The 15434-nt window shown below is 46.3% G+C and overlaps 1 protein-coding gene across 1 annotated transcript in view; it reads right to left on the bottom strand.

Annotated features, from left to right (window-relative positions):
• The window catches only part of LOC120052071 (centrosome-associated protein 350-like), a 36856-nt gene that overhangs the window by 4598 nt on the left and 16824 nt on the right, over positions 1-15434 (bottom strand). Inside the window, exons 14-31 of the mRNA XM_038998931.1 lie at positions 12367-12581; positions 12107-12270; positions 11825-11935; positions 11429-11569; positions 11068-11267; positions 10746-10909; positions 10391-10590; positions 9324-9514; positions 9000-9087; positions 8766-8922; positions 8411-8540; positions 4950-5194; positions 4522-4709; positions 2958-3093; positions 2323-2483; positions 2085-2221; positions 1917-1999; positions 59-1818 (exon numbers count right to left, since the gene is read on the bottom strand). Coding sequence (XP_038854859.1) covers positions 59-1818; positions 1917-1999; positions 2085-2221; positions 2323-2483; positions 2958-3093; positions 4522-4709; positions 4950-5194; positions 8411-8540; positions 8766-8922; positions 9000-9087; positions 9324-9514; positions 10391-10590; positions 10746-10909; positions 11068-11267; positions 11429-11569; positions 11825-11935; positions 12107-12270; positions 12367-12581 — 4471 coding nt within the window. The remainder of the gene's footprint in view (positions 1-58; positions 1819-1916; positions 2000-2084; positions 2222-2322; positions 2484-2957; positions 3094-4521; positions 4710-4949; positions 5195-8410; positions 8541-8765; positions 8923-8999; positions 9088-9323; positions 9515-10390; positions 10591-10745; positions 10910-11067; positions 11268-11428; positions 11570-11824; positions 11936-12106; positions 12271-12366; positions 12582-15434) is intronic.

Raw genomic sequence — 15434 nt, 5'->3', positions numbered from 1 at the left:
CGTTTTAACACTTCGAACATTTACTCTATAACAGTCTTAAAATGGGATCAAAACTCACCGGCCGGTTACAGAGTTCTGGAGACGACACTTGCTCCTCTTGGTCTCCATCTAGGAAGACGGGCAGACCATCTCTCTGTGCCACAACGTGAGCTTGGGAGACTGTTTCCCTACCCTCTTCATTAAAAAGGTAATCTTTCATTTGATTAACAGCTGATATCTTCTCTTCTTTGGCCTTTCTGATCTGTGCGAATTGCTTCACAGCGTCTTTCATGAAGTTGTTGAGGAGCTTATCTGCAAAAGCACTGAGGGAGTCTTTCCCCACGGTCTGCTCTGGAGTAGATTTCTGATGGGCATCTAGGCCATTCCTCTCAATGATGGTAGAGGTCTCATCAAGAGTTATCTTACGGTCTATGTCAGTGATGAAGAGACTGGTAGGTACATCTTCAAGGTCCAGAATGATGGTCTTGGTTCTTTCATTGGACATTGAATATTCTCCCTCTCTGAACTCATGTAAGTTGATCAAGTTTTTCTGGTGTTCAGCTGATTCATCATTCACGTCAGTAGGTCCGTTGTATCCAGAACGATTACTCTGAGATACACCCCCTCTTTTATTTTGCAGATTGCTTTCATGCATTTTCTCCTCAAAGTTGCATTTCTTTGGCTTGTTTTCAGATTGGTCGTCAAGGAACGAGTCCTCGTCCTCTGTGGTGTCCACGTAGATCTCAAACTTCTCTGGCATACGGAAGATCTTGTCCGGAGGAGCGAAGATGCCATGGTCCTCCTCACACTCAAAGTACACCACCCCATCGTAGGTGCCATTGTTGCTTCCTTCAGACTTGTCCAGCTCCACTCCAGCCCAGAAGCCGTTGGCAAAGCTGGTGTGGCCCTTGAATCTAAGCGTACCAGGCTGGACGTTGCTCACTAAAACCCTGTCTCCAATGGTGAAGTTAAGCATTTCATCCAGTGCTGGTGAAGGTGGGATCTGGGAAGGGGAGATAGTTGGGGAGCAGTTTGAACTAATGACCTGGGAATCCTTGGTTTGGCTCTGCAGGTCAAGATGTCTTTCAGAGCGAGGACTGCCACCAGGAGCTCCAGATCTTCCACTTGGCTCCTCACTGATCTCCTCCTCACTACTGTAGAAGGGTGACCTGCTGTGGGAAGCCTCTCTGGTCTCTTGGCGGGATGGTGAGGTAGGTTTGGAGCCTTGGTTTTCCTCCCTGAGTGACGACTCCACTGAGAATTCAAAGTCTTCATGATAACCATCAGCTGAAGGAGGAGAGGCATCCTTACCCTTTGATGACAAGACATCAGACTCAGGGGTGTAGGATCGCTCTTTGATGGGGGATGGTGACTTAGCAGATATCTCATTAACATCAAGACGGCTTATCAGGGAAATCCCTTGTTCTCCTTTCTCTGAGGAAACATGTTCTGACAGAGAATGGTGCTGCTGGGAACTTGGGCTGTGCTCTAGGTCAAGTTTGAGTAGATGGTCAAAGTGACGGTCTTCAGAGCGTGACTGAGTGTGCTCAGATCCTTCAGACTTCACAGAGTCCAGCTCCTCCATGACCTCTGACAGGTGGCTAGAGACGACACGCTCATCCCCAGAGTCGGTGGCCTGTGGCCTGGCTGGCTCCCTCAGGGGGAGTGCCCCCGCAGAGGGCTGCCTGGGGAGAGGCTCTGGGGACAGCAGGCCCCTCAGACCGTTCGTGTGCTCTGGACTCCCATACACTGGAGTTGGGGTGACAGTAGGGGGGTCCTCGTCTGAGGACGCCTCATGCCATGCTGAATATTTACTGAGCCCAGATGTTGTGAGGTCATCTGACAAACAAAACATGGAACAACTTGTGTTATCATCACAGTATGGGCACAAATGTCAACGTGCAGAAATATACACTTCTTGACAATGCACAACCCACCTTGTTCAACTGGAGAATGTGGAAGTGTCTTCTCAGCTTTCTCTGAGTCAGAGACAACCTTACAGTTTTTGCCAGTTTCAGGTCTGGAGAGGAAAAAAACATGTTTAGATGAAGATGGACCAATTCATCAGTTTGTGCAACATACACATAGTTAGTGCGCTGGTGTACCTGTAAGGAGGTGGTGGTTTAATCTTGGGCTTCTCTGTGGCTGAGGTGGGGGCCTTGATCTGAGGCTTGGCAGCAGGTGTCGAGTCCGGTTCCTTACTCAACTCAGTCTCGGTCTTCTCAATGAAATCATTGTAGGACTAGACATAAGGAAACAAACAAAGCCCAAAGTAAGTCACTGTTCTTGTTATTGCTCATTGAATGGAGCAGGGCAGGCTAGGATTCTCTGATATACACTGACCTCTAGCTGCTTCAGCAGGCTGGCCTCCTGGGCTTTCAGACGCTCTTTGTGCCTCTTCTTCTGCTCCTTCTTCAGCTGGTACACCACAGACTTGCGTTTGCGCAGCTCCTCTTTGAGGGCACGGATACGGCTCTCGATGTCGCTCTGATCCGACATAGGCTCTGTGTGACACAATAAGTATGGTTAGAATGCTAAATCCATGCCAGACTGATTAGTATAAAGTAATCCAACTTAGAACTACTGAACTCAAATTCTCAGAAGGGGGAGTAAATATTTATTTATTTGCAGTTTGTCCATCCGGACATTCATTGGCTACTCCAAAAATGCCTGCACATGTTATGTTAGTGATAAAATCTGATGATTGAAATGTCCACTATAATAGCCCAACAGAACCAGCAACGACAGTTTAAGGACTATAACTGTAGCTCAGTGACGTCTGGGAAGCTTCCATACTCCCATAACACAACTAAGCAGGTTGAGTGTCAGGGAACTGCACGCATAATCCTTTCCTTACGGCATCACATTATGCCTGCAGTCAGTCCTCTTTCGACTCTGCTTTTCAACAGCTCTAACAGAAAATAAAAATGATGTCCCGTTTTGGAGGCCCTACTGCTCCAGAGAGGGGACCAACTCACCTGTGTGTGTGCCAGAGGGAGTGTCAGCGGCCTTGGGGTCGTGGCTGGAGGTCCTGGAGGAGGAGCGGAGCTGCATCTTGCTGCTGCTGCCCTCTGGGTGTGTGTTAGTGCTGAGGCTGGCTTTTGGTGAAGGAGACTGTACAACAGAGGAAAAGGATAGGGCCCAAGGGGAATTCAGGACGGTCTCACATTCACCACAACAGCATGCCCCAAACTAACTAACCAAGACACACCAAAACTCACACACATACACAAAAACAAACACACTCAAAAGGCAGTGTCTCTAACGGTACATGCACAGATGCCTTTCTGTGACATTTAGACTTGAGTGTTTCTGCTTACATCTCATTTGCATGTGGCTTCTAAATTCCTGAGACGATTTAAATAACTAGTGACATCTAGCTTCATAAAATGAGCTCACAAGAGTGAACGAAATAAGTGATTTTTTAAAGTGTTTTCTTCTTTACCCAATAGGGCAGTTAATTAATAATACTCAATGTCACACTCAAATAACAATCAAGTAACACATTAAACTGTGCACAAGGAAAGTGACAATTCCCTGAAAGAAGCAACTGAGTCTGGACCCTGGACAAAGGCCTACATTCACTGAGCTGCCTAAAGCCTCTTCCCCCTCAGGAGGCTGAAAAGATTTGGCACGGGCCCCCAGATCCTCAAAAAGTTCTACAGCTGCACTATTGAGAGCATCTTGACTGGCTGCGTCACCGCTTGGTATGGCAAGTGCTCAGCATCCGACCGTATTGCGCTACAGAGGGTAGTACGTGCGGCCCAGTACATCACTGAAGCCGAGCTCCCTGTCATTCAGGACCTCGTAACCAGGCGGTCAGAAGACTCCAGCCAACCAAGTCATAGTCTGTTCTCTCTGCTACCGCACAGCAAGCGTTACCGGAGAGCCAAGTCTGGGACCAAAAGGCTCCTGAACAGCTTCTACCCCCAAGCCATAAGACTGCTCAACAGTTCATTAAATGGCTACAGGGATTTTTTCCTTTTCACCCCCTACTCACATGTACATAGTACTTCAATCACCTAACCAAACCAAACCTACAATTCCCCTCAATCTATCACTCCAGTTACCTCGTACTGCAGCTCACTGATTCGTTACCGATATGGCATATATTTTATTGTGTTACTATTTTATTTTTATCTATTTGTTAATTTTCTTACTGCATAGTTGGGAAAGGGCTCGTAAGTAAGCATTTCACGGTAAAGTGTACACTTGTTGTATTCGGCGCACGTCACAAATTAAATTTGATGGGAAGAGCGCTAACAAAGTCTCACTTTGCTCTCAGGAGGGATAATACTTGGAGCATGCGTGTTGACAGATTCTGGTAACTCATACAATTCCTTGCACAGCCCCTCCATCTACACCCAGGACTTAGACTCCCCCTCTGTGAGCAAGAGAGTAAGGCCCTGTGCATGTTGCTTTTTTTGTGGGGGGGACAATAAAATGATCTAATCTTATGGAAGGGTTCATAAACAAATGTAATCAATGTATTTCTACTGTAGTAATAGATAACATGACATCACAACATGCACAGGGCCTTACTCTCTTGCTCGCAGAGGGGGAGTCTAAGTCCTGGGTGTAGATGGAGGGGCTGTGCTGGGTGGAGGGCAGCTCAGAGACAGAGCCAGGCTGATCAGTGGAGGGGATGTCTGGCTGCTGGGACCCAGAGAGCTCTGTGTGCACGCTGGAGCCAGTCACTACTGGGGAGTAGTCACCCTCACTCACTGAGTCTGAGGAGAGACATACAAAGGTCAAGGGTCAAGAGCAGATGAATACACCTGCAGCCTCAAACATGGATATGCAGCTAGCTGTATGATGTTCTCTCCTTCATAAAAGTATACGACCCAAGGCAAGTAAACTCATACCTGATAACAGTCAATAAACAGAAACTACTGCATACTACAGCATGTGCTTATTTCATCTCATACAATAGGCCTATAGCTCAGTGTCTGTCAACAGTGGTCTCTCACCTCTGTCAGTCTTTCCCTCAGGGTCGTGCTGGCCAGAGCTGGCATTGAGGCTGGCGTTGGAGCAGTCTCTGTGATCTGACCTCTGGTCTCCGTCTCTAGGACGCTCTCTGTCCCAGGCAGCCAGGGCCTGCTTCTCCATCCGCCTCACCTCAGCCTCCTCAGCATCCAGCCTCTGCTTCCACTCCAGCAGCTCCTCCGCGTGCCTCCGCCGATGCATCAGACCCTGCTCCCGCTTGGTCAGGAACCTGGTGGTGGGGAGGACAGGAGGAAGGGAGAGTAAGCACAAAGAATGGTAGGTGAAATTGGTGTGAGAAGCAGTGAAATGATTGCAACGTCGCAGAAGCTAGTGGAGTCATCAGCAGTCCAACCAGTCAACCCAACCACCCCCTGCCCATCTTCACTGCAAACTCAAAACCTGGTCCACACACACAAACCATCAGAACCATGCTTACCTCAACAGACATGGTTTCATTTTGACACCATAGTGCACAAGTCATCCACACTCTTCCCCCACAACAACAGAGTACAAACATTTGATCAAAATGGATAAATCAGGCACAAAGTGTAGTAGTCAGGTTCAATCAGTTGGTTTGACCCCAGGGCTTAACATCACTGTAGGACACCCCTCAAAACATCAGTCAAAGACCACCAAGGGTTAAAAAAATGCATTGCAGAATATAGGTCAAAATGTCTATGGTGTAACTTCGACATTAATTCTACACAACACAAGAGTCAAAATGCATTTCCCATGTATACTGCGGAAAGAAAATACTTTCAAAATTGTTTCTCCATTGCTTTGATTTATAATGTACATTGAAAAGAACTGGTTCATTATGCACTGCAAGTTAATCAGCTATTTTGCATGTTGACTATAATTAGTAGAAGTGCCAGACAGTACTGTGTTTGCTTGCCTCTCTTTCGCACACTAGTACAGCTTTGGGTTAGACTGTGCTCCCAATTCTATTAAGCCCACTTGCAATACATACTCATTAGCCCATCACAAGCAACAGTTACCTAATCAGGAACGTCGGTGAAGATTTACTGGGCTCATTGAACAGATTAAAACCCTCTATCACTGCTAAAGCACCGGCCAAAGGCACTGCCTCTTTTTCATGGACGGTGTGTAGCCTAATATCTTATAATTTACTCTTTACTCTCTTTTCTTCAACAAAAGTAGTGAGTGGCATGAATATGAGAAAGTCATGCAGATCCTGATTCATTCACTCTGAATGAGTTAAATGAGCCCCTCAAAGCAACACCACAGAGATTGGAGAGCTCTCGCTGTTCAATTGGATTCTCGTTCAAATCAGGCCAACTGTATTAAAAGGAATATGACCTTTGACCTTAGCAGACCAAAGTGAGGTCATATCATTACTGGCAAAAATGCCTTTCGTTTTTTCACTTCTTGTTGAATTTCTGTGCCCCTTCATGCATACGGTTGTGAACGTACATGCAATGCCTGATGACTGGTTTGTGTTGCCAACAGGATGGCATTGGGTGTTATTCAAGCTTTCACTTCACACTTCCTGGAAAAAAAGGAAATGGGGGAGGCGGGAGCTGAACACAAGCATGGTCCTTGGGACAGAGAAGGAGAGGCAGCAGTTAGAGGCGAGAGCAGCACTGTACCTGACCAACTGGATGTAGATAAACAGCTGGAGGTAGGGGAAACAGACACTGCGAGATGCCCAGTGGTGGGCCGTAAACGGAGAGAAGTAGTAGTGAACAGGAGAGCAGTGTCTACAACCAAACAAAGCAAGGACACATGACACAGGAAAACCCCCACAAAATATGAGTTGGAGAATGAGAAAACAGCCAATTAGAGAGAGAATAGAGTAGTGATTAAGCATGTGCTTAATTGTACTGAATGTTTCATGGTTTCATTCAATGAGAAGTAATGTAGTTAATCTGCCAGGGTTTTGTGTTGGTGGCAGAGCTAAGAGGGGTATTAAAACTCAGTCCTTTTCATCAGGAGTTGGCCAGGACATGGCAAGATGTGCATGTTTGTCTTTGGAGCTGGACTCCAATAAAGAGCAGGTGTGTAGAAATGTGCAGCCATGTGTGAATGTGTGCGGCAGTGCCAGAGAAGAGGTAGGCGTGACTGATAAATTATAATCCTAAAAGGTTAAGAGAGAGTCCTTTGTCTCATTTTGCACCTCAGAGGACATAATGCTTCTTCTTAATTAAATGCACTGGGTGGAGGAATTTGCGAGATTAGATTATTTTAGCAAAAAGTTGCAAATGTAGTGGTGGGTGATAATTGTTTTTAAGTACTGGTAACTAAAACCTGATTTAGGCTTTATTAGACTAAAACACTGGCTAAATCACACATTAACCTTCACTATGATCCACAACAACACTAGTGCATTATTAAAAGAGACAGTGTAAACATATTGAAATGTCAGGTTGTTAGAAGACCAATGCAAGCAAGCAGACAGAGGCGTGGCTACAAGCAGCGTGTTAGTTCCCTACAGAAAATAAAGTCTAGGCTCAAATTGACAGTGACCTCCTACTTTTAGCTGTGATATTGGGTACATTCAGTTTCATGTTTTTTGGTAGATTATTCAATTCAAGGAATCATTCGCTCTCGGCCTACAATTAGTACTGATCACGTTGCTATTGAACGAAAGTTACAAATCCTTAAACACCACAACAACTGAACGTTTGTTAGGACCTGTACTGCAGAATGTACAAGCATAAGAATGAGGTCAGTCGGTGTGCAGGTCTGGCTGTTTAACCATCGTGAGAGTCCCCTCCAGTCACATGACCACATTGTTAAAAGACTCAAACCTGCCCTCGCTGCTTGTATGAGACACCAGACAGACATTTAACACTACATATTTGCTCTGGTTCATATGGTACATTTTGGAATGAGTACAGAGATTGGAGAAGATGCAGTCTGAATAACTAACATGCATGTATAGCAGGGTTCCCCAACTGGCGGTTCGCGAGGTGGTTTTATATGCCCCCCCCCCCAAGTTTTCTGCGCAAACAAAAAGAATCTGCCCGCGGCTGAATCTAGTTAATGATCCCTGATCTATAGAGGACATGGAGCATGCTTATATTCATATCCACACCACAGAAGAATTAAGGTTTCTAGTCAAGCCAATCCCTCACTTTCACAAGGCAACAGCAACTTCTATCAAATGATTTTCAATAACAGAAGCTCTGAAGCTGGTACATAATTCATTGTGATTAAAAAAGCAAACATGATGATTGATATGCCCAATATGGTTTTGTTAGATCGTCAGTCTAAGACAAGTTAACAATCACACCCATAAAGATAAAGCTATCAAATATGGTAATTTCAGCTGTTTAAAAGTTGCTATAAATTGTGTCCATCTTAGTGAATCCTGTTATAAGCCCTGAAGTAGAAAAAAAAGCCCATGACAAAGACTTCCAATAAGACATTTAGGTTGCCAATAGAAAAATTGGACAGTGTAGTTAATAGAAGTTTAAATTACTTCTTATCCATGTGAGAGCGCATCTTCTTGAGCTTCTGCATGATGCTGCTGGTCTCACTGCCAGACACTGAGAGAGGTGAGGCGCTGCGCACGTCCCCGTCAGTCATCGCAGCACTGGGGGAGGTTGCCCCTTCGACGTGCTCCGTCACTGGAGTCTCCTGTAGGACATAGATGGTTACACACTCACACACCAGAAATGAAGAAGAGCGCAAGACCATTTCAAATCTTAATGGAACCATGCAGTATTATTTTAGACAAATGCATAACACAAAGCATCTCTTTCTGAGGATTAGCTCAATATCTCCATAAATAACACATTCCCAGATATGAATATGATGTAAGAAGGTGGTAGTACTGACTGGTGGGGTGTCACCGGTGCTGGCACACTTGAGGCGCTCCTTCAGCTTGAGGGTGGTGTATCTCATCCTCTCTATCTCCTCCTGCTGTTTGAGCAGCAGCTGCCTCTCCTTCCTGGCTGCCCTGTTGGCCTCCTGCAGACGCTTGATCTCCGCCTGGACACACACAGACAGGGTCAAAGGTCATGGTCACTCAGCATTACAGATGGGCAGAGATTTTGTTGGTTAGTTACCTGTTCCTGTTGAAGTTTCATCAGTAGGCCTCTCTGCTTCTTTCTGATGGGTGGCATCTTGTCATCCTCACCCTTGTCTCTGAGGCGCCTATGAGGTCAGAAAGGAGAAACAGTGAGAACATGAATGCAAAATGAGGACAGAAGTGCTTCATGCGAAAGAAATTCAACAGAACACATTGACCAAAACTAGACTCAGAGTTTTGGTCAATGTGTTTTACTGAATTTCAATCGCACGTTTTCGTATGATGGAAAACAAAAGCTTTGGCTTTAGCGGGGAATGAGACAATATTCATTCAGAAAACATGGATCCTAATACAAGTAAACCAGTGCCTTTTCTGATGCTCCAGCCAGGCGAGCTCGGCCTTGGTCTTCTCCATAAGGGCTTTCTGTCGCAGGCGCAGCAGGGAGCTCTGGTGGTGGGCGCGCACCTCCTCCTCCTTCATGTACTGGCGCACCATGTCCATGGTGAACCTGGAGAAGCTGTCCTGTCCGCTGGAGAAGGGCATGCTGCCGTCCTGCTGCCGGGAGCGGAGACAATGAGTCACTAACACATCACAAAGCCTCATCAGTCAGGAAACCAGGCATACACAGAGAGCAAACAGTGGTAGATGGAAGATCACTTTGGCCACTGGTTACATGCTCCCTCCAGCTGGCAAACAAATTGAGGTGAGGGAGAGGCTGCTGGCCTTGGTGGTTGCGATATAGAATCAGTGTTGTAAATGCCAAAGTCTATCCAGAGCGCTGTCAAAACACCTGGGGCCATTGAAGGCCAAGGTATGTACAAGATCATCCCTACATGTGGCAGCCATGTGTGACCACAACCTCTCCTAGCCGCACCACAACCTCTCCTAGCCGCACCACAACCTCTCCTCCACCTGTTGTGTTTGAGGGGACCAGGTATGGGTCGGGCAGGGAACGATACAGCCAGGCAGGGAATCTCCCAGAACCCAGTTAAGCGGCACACAGAACGTTTATTGTGCCCAGGGTAGTAATGAGTTGAGCAGGCATTCCCAGTCTTTCTGATGCCATGGCCAGTGGAGCCCTACTAGGCAGGTAGCTCTTTCCAGGCGTCAGTATGGCTAGGCACAATCCCGCATACTGAACCCTTCAGAGAGGCAGGGAGCTACTACTGTGGCTTGACATTAAGAGCTAAGACAGATGCTGCTGCCAACATATTAGACAGAAGCTATAATTTCACCATTACTGCGGTCAAATCGGGCTAAATGTGGATAAGCATTATGCACTGGTTACTTTAAGGAGAAACCTCCCAAAGTAAACTAGTACATTTAAGTTTTTGGATAAGTGCTAAGATTTCAGCCAATCATTAAGTATTTGAGTAGTCTTGCTACTTTGCCAGCATTACAGTTATTGAAATTAGGTGGCAAACTAACCTTGGAGCTGTCCTGTGCTGTGGGGTTCTCCTGACTGGGCTCGTCATCTGACTCCTCGTGAGGAACTCTCTTCTTCTCCAACACTCCACGCCGGTGAGACTCGGAGGGCAGCAGCGAGCGGAACGAACGCTCCTCAATTTCATCCTCCGTCATGGACTCGTCAAACTTCAGAGAGTACTCTGTAGCAACTGAGGCGCTGTCTGTATGGGGACAGATTGTAGGGGAGAGGAACATTGTTTTCTCTTTCTAAGAGACTTCAGGCTATTTATGCATCAAACAATTCTTTTGCATTGCCTGTTTGTGATAATGGCTCTCTTCCAATCCCACAATGAGTGCTATGAACCCCTGGCCTCACCTTTCTCATCCAGTAGGTCCTGAACACTGTCACTGGGGATGGAATCTTCAGCTGATGTATGGGCCACCGCCTCCACCACTGAGCTGTTACCCGTCTCCACCTTCCTCCTCTGTCTCTTCTCAGAGGAGGCCAGGGAGGGACTCCAGTGGCTGCTTTCTCCACCACTGGGGAGTACAACGCAGAGGGGACAGGTGAGGGAGAAAACCAATTGCTTATCTAGCCATGCCTATAAAGTTTAACCTGACCAGGCCAATTATGCTGACAAGGAGAAACATCTCCCGGTGTCTGTCTGTGAGGAACACCAGAGTGTGAATTTCAGTACCTGATGTTGGGTCTCCTGGAGGGGGTGGAGTCAGAGCGGCTGTCCAGGGAGAAGGGCTCCTCGGTTCTGTTCTTGGCAGCAGACATCTCACCCATGAAGCTCTGGTGATGCTGCCTCTGCTGGTCAAACAGGGTGCTGATGGGAGCAGCAGCAGGGTCACCGATGCCTCCAGCGATCTGAGAAAGGGCCAGCTCCGTCATCTGAGGAGAGAGCAACTAAGTCAGCAATATATCAACTGAAAGAAACTGTGTCGAGAAGCAAGAGTCAGACATTTGCAAATACATGCAACAGTGAGGAAACAAACCAAGCCCAGTGACTGGCTGTAGGGACAAGAGTGGAGGGAGAGCGAGAGTGTTCTGACCTCTTTGACCTGGCGAGCAGCTACGGCCGTATAGTGTACAGACTCGGCCTGTTGGCTGATCATCTTAGCGGTGGCCTCCTGCATGCCTCCCAGAGACTGCTGCTGGGTCTGAGCCATGTTCTCCTGCAGCTCCACGTGAGCCTGCAACGACACACACACAGTTCTGTTACTGAACCACACTACAGCCTACACACGTCTAGTAAAATAGCTCCTTTCTCACACCACATGCAGTGAAGTTAGATTGAGTTCTATAAATATTCAAGGTGTTGGCAAATATGATGCCACCCTCGAGAGGATCAACAATCTACCAAGTTGGTGCATGGTTCTAACTCTAGGTGAGAAGTATGTGGATTCTGCAGAGTTGCCCGTTCTAAATGCCAGTGCTGTGTGCAGTACCCTGGCTGCTTTCTGCCGTGTCTCCTCCAGCTGCCATTGGGTCTCCAGCGCCTCCTGCTCTGCCTTCATCTTCAACTCATGAAGGTCGCGCTCGTGCCGCTGCTGCTGCGCCTGAAAATGTTAGAGGTCAAAGGTCAGGACCTATGGAAAAAGGTGAATGAAAACCACCAGAACATGACAATAGCTAACATTTCAAGAGTGGAGTAGTGCCTATACTAAGCATTCATATACATAAGTGAGCACTCTTCAGGTGCTCTGATTGGTGGGTTGGGCCTCCCTCACCTTGAGTATCTGGGCAAGCGAGACACTTTCCTGCTGCGCCAGAGACACGCCCCTTAACCGCTCCACGTCACCCAGCTGACGCACAGACTCCTCTATAGACTCCAGGTAGTGGAGCTCTGCAGACATACGCTGCTGCAACACCCCTGGGGTGTAGTGGAGCTCACCTGGACAACAGAGAGACGGATAGAAACAAAGGAAGTTGTAGATGGGCAATAGAGTATGTATCAAAACGGCTGAGCGGGTGTTTCTAGGTGGTATACCTGCAGCCGTGGGCTCTGCTCTGCCCCCCAGTGTAGCGGACAGGGATGAGGAGGAGCGGGCTGAGGAGTGAGGGCAGCCGGACCCAAGACCAAGGATGTCTGCCCCGGCTAGGGAGGCGCTGCCTGGAGACACACGAGGAGAACTAGAGTCTGTCGGAGAGCCAGCTGGAGACGGGCTAGGGCTTCTGGGGGACTTCTTACTGTCCAAGCCCAAACTGGAACCAAGAGAAGGAAAAATAAACAATTAATTCATATGCATGCTTTCTGAAAACATACAAACTCCCATTTGTAACTGTCAATTTAAAGAAGGCTGGATTATCGTTTGAAAAAGTGGTGGGGTGAGGGTTGGGGATTATGCTTTAAACCAAGGGTGTCAAACATATTTTGCCCCGCGGGTTGCATTCAGTCTTAACCAAGGTCCGGAGGGCCGCGCTTAAAATGTCTTATATTATTTAGTCGCTGTCAAATTTGCAAAATATAGTCTCACATCCATCGCTTTTAGAAATTCCGATGCTCCCTGACTGTCTAGCATTCTAAGACTTAACAAGCTGGACAGAGTGACGAGACTTTAAAATATAAGTTCATTATCATTCCTACACAGTTTTGATTAGGTTTTGGTCATTTCAATGTCAATTGACATTTTTAAACAAGTGACATCAATAAGGGATCATAGCTTTCACCTGGATTCACCTGGTCTGTCTGTAATGGAAAGAGCAGGTGTTCCTAATGTTTTATATATACTCAGTATATATCTATATATATTAGATTTTTTTACACTCAAACCCACCGCTCGGGCCGTACAGTATACGTTAAACATAACAGATGGAACATTAACAACTTTGATTCAGTTCAGGTGTGTGCTATACCGCCAGAACACTAAATTAACAAGGTGAAATGGAGAACCAGGAACTAACAGAATTAAGAAAAAGGGGCCCCAGGAAAACCATCCTAAGACCTACAGTAAGTGAAGAAATTAACATATTGTGCTGCTTTGAGCCAAACAAAAATGGGCAAAGACGTCTAATCATGATGATACAGTATGTCCTTTTGCTTCCTAGCTAGAAACAGTATGGTAGACAGCGGTGCATCTCTCCTGCTCTAACTGCCATTGTACACAGTGCTTTATCTTACCAGAGAACAACTGCAGCATTAAGGACTTGATCCTGAATGTAATCGCTACCACATCAAGCAGACAGAAAGGTATGGAGGGAATCTACCACCTGGGCAAAAAAAAACAATAAACACCATTGGGGAGGCTCAAATGTCCCAGGAGAAGAAGAAAAAAAACTCCCTGGCAACATGCCCATTTTGCAGTGAGGAGATTTAACAACCTCGCTGCCCAAACAAAAGAGTCAGTGTTAGGCTGCCATGAGGCAGGCTGCTGTAGACCCTTCAGCCACAACCAGAGCAACAGCCAAAATACTATTTTTCCCTGGCACTCTGCACTAGACTTCCTAAACACATTTGAATCATTAGTTCTTAGCCTCAATGCCCAGATCTATAGCCACAGCAAAATAAGCATTCTAGAGTGTTGAGTTAGCTAAGGCCATACGCAAGTGGCGTGTCAATTTTACTTCAGTATTCCTTGTTATGTAGGCTAAGAACGAGCCTCAAATTTGCATTATCAGTCATGAAAACCACAGCCATGTTATATTGTATACGTGTTTCCGAGTCAATAAAAAAAAAAAAAGTAGGTTTTTGATGGGGAAGAAGAAGCCAAAAACTTGACAGGGGCAGCTCTAGCAGGGCAGTAATTTGCCGAAAGGACTTGTTGGAAAGGTGGCATCCTATGACGGTGCCACATTGAAAGTCACTGAGCTCTTCAGTAAGGACATTCTACTGCCAACGTTTGTCTACGGTGATTGCATGGCTGTGTGCTCGATTTTACACACTTGTCAGCAATGGGTGTGGCTGAAATAGCCAAATCCACTAATTTGAAGGGGTGTGTCCATATACTTTTTGTGATGCAGTGAATTTTGATAAATTCCATTGGGTATGACTAAATCCATTCACGAAAATAAATATAAGTGTACAAAACATTAGGAACACCTTCCTAATATTGAGTTGCACCCACTTTTGCCCTCAAAACAGACTCAATTTGTTGAGACATGGACTCTACAAGGTGTTGAAAGCATTCCACAGGGATGCTGGCCCATGTTGACTCCAATGCTTCCCACAGTTGTGTCAAGTTGGCTTGATGTCCTTTGGGTGGTGGGCCATTCTTGATACGTGCGGGAAACTGTCGAGCAAGAAAAACCCAGAAGCGTTGCAGTCCTTGACAAACCAGTGACTCTGGCACCTACTACCATAACCCATTCAAAGGCAGTTGGATTTTTTTGTCTTGGCCATTCACACTCATAACATCCATGTCTCAAGGCTAAAAACACTATTTAACCTGTCTCCTCCTATTTATCTACACTGATTAAAGTGAATTTAACAAGTGACATCAATAAGTGATCACTGCCTTCACCAGGATTCACATGGAAAGTGTTCATAATGTTTTGTACACTAAGTGTATATAATGCCCCCCCCCCCATTATATTGGGAACTGAACTGAAAAGACCCCATTCATTCGCTGTTCAGGCCTGACAGAGTGAGATGCATCTTTATGTTGGCAAAGAGACCCTGTAGAGAGAACACTGTGGCTGATGTGGTGTTCCAAGTTTACTCCAATATTCTCTCTAGTCACTTGAAATGTGTAAATATTATGAGTGGTGGTCTTTGGAAGCCAAGGACCACTTAATTTATTTTACCCTTATTTTACCAGCCAAGTTGACTGAGAACAGCAACGACCTGTGGAATATTTACAGGGGAGAGGAGGGATGAATGAACCAATTGGAGGCTGGGGATAATTAGGTGGCTATGATGGTGGGGTCAGATTTGAAATTTAGCCAGGACACCAGGGTTAACACCACTACTCTTACGATAAGTGCCATGGGATCTTTAGTGACCATAGAGAATCAGGACACCCATTTAACGTCCCAACCGAAAGACAGCGCCCTACACAGGGCAATGTCCCCAATCACTGCTCTGGGGCATTGGGATATTTGTTTTTTGTCCAGAGGCCC

Source organism: Salvelinus namaycush, chromosome 8, assembly GCF_016432855.1.
Source record: "Salvelinus namaycush isolate Seneca chromosome 8, SaNama_1.0, whole genome shotgun sequence".
In the NCBI taxonomy this organism is placed as follows: domain Eukaryota; kingdom Metazoa; phylum Chordata; class Actinopteri; order Salmoniformes; family Salmonidae; genus Salvelinus; species Salvelinus namaycush.
This window is presented reverse-complemented; position numbering and strand designations above follow the sequence as displayed.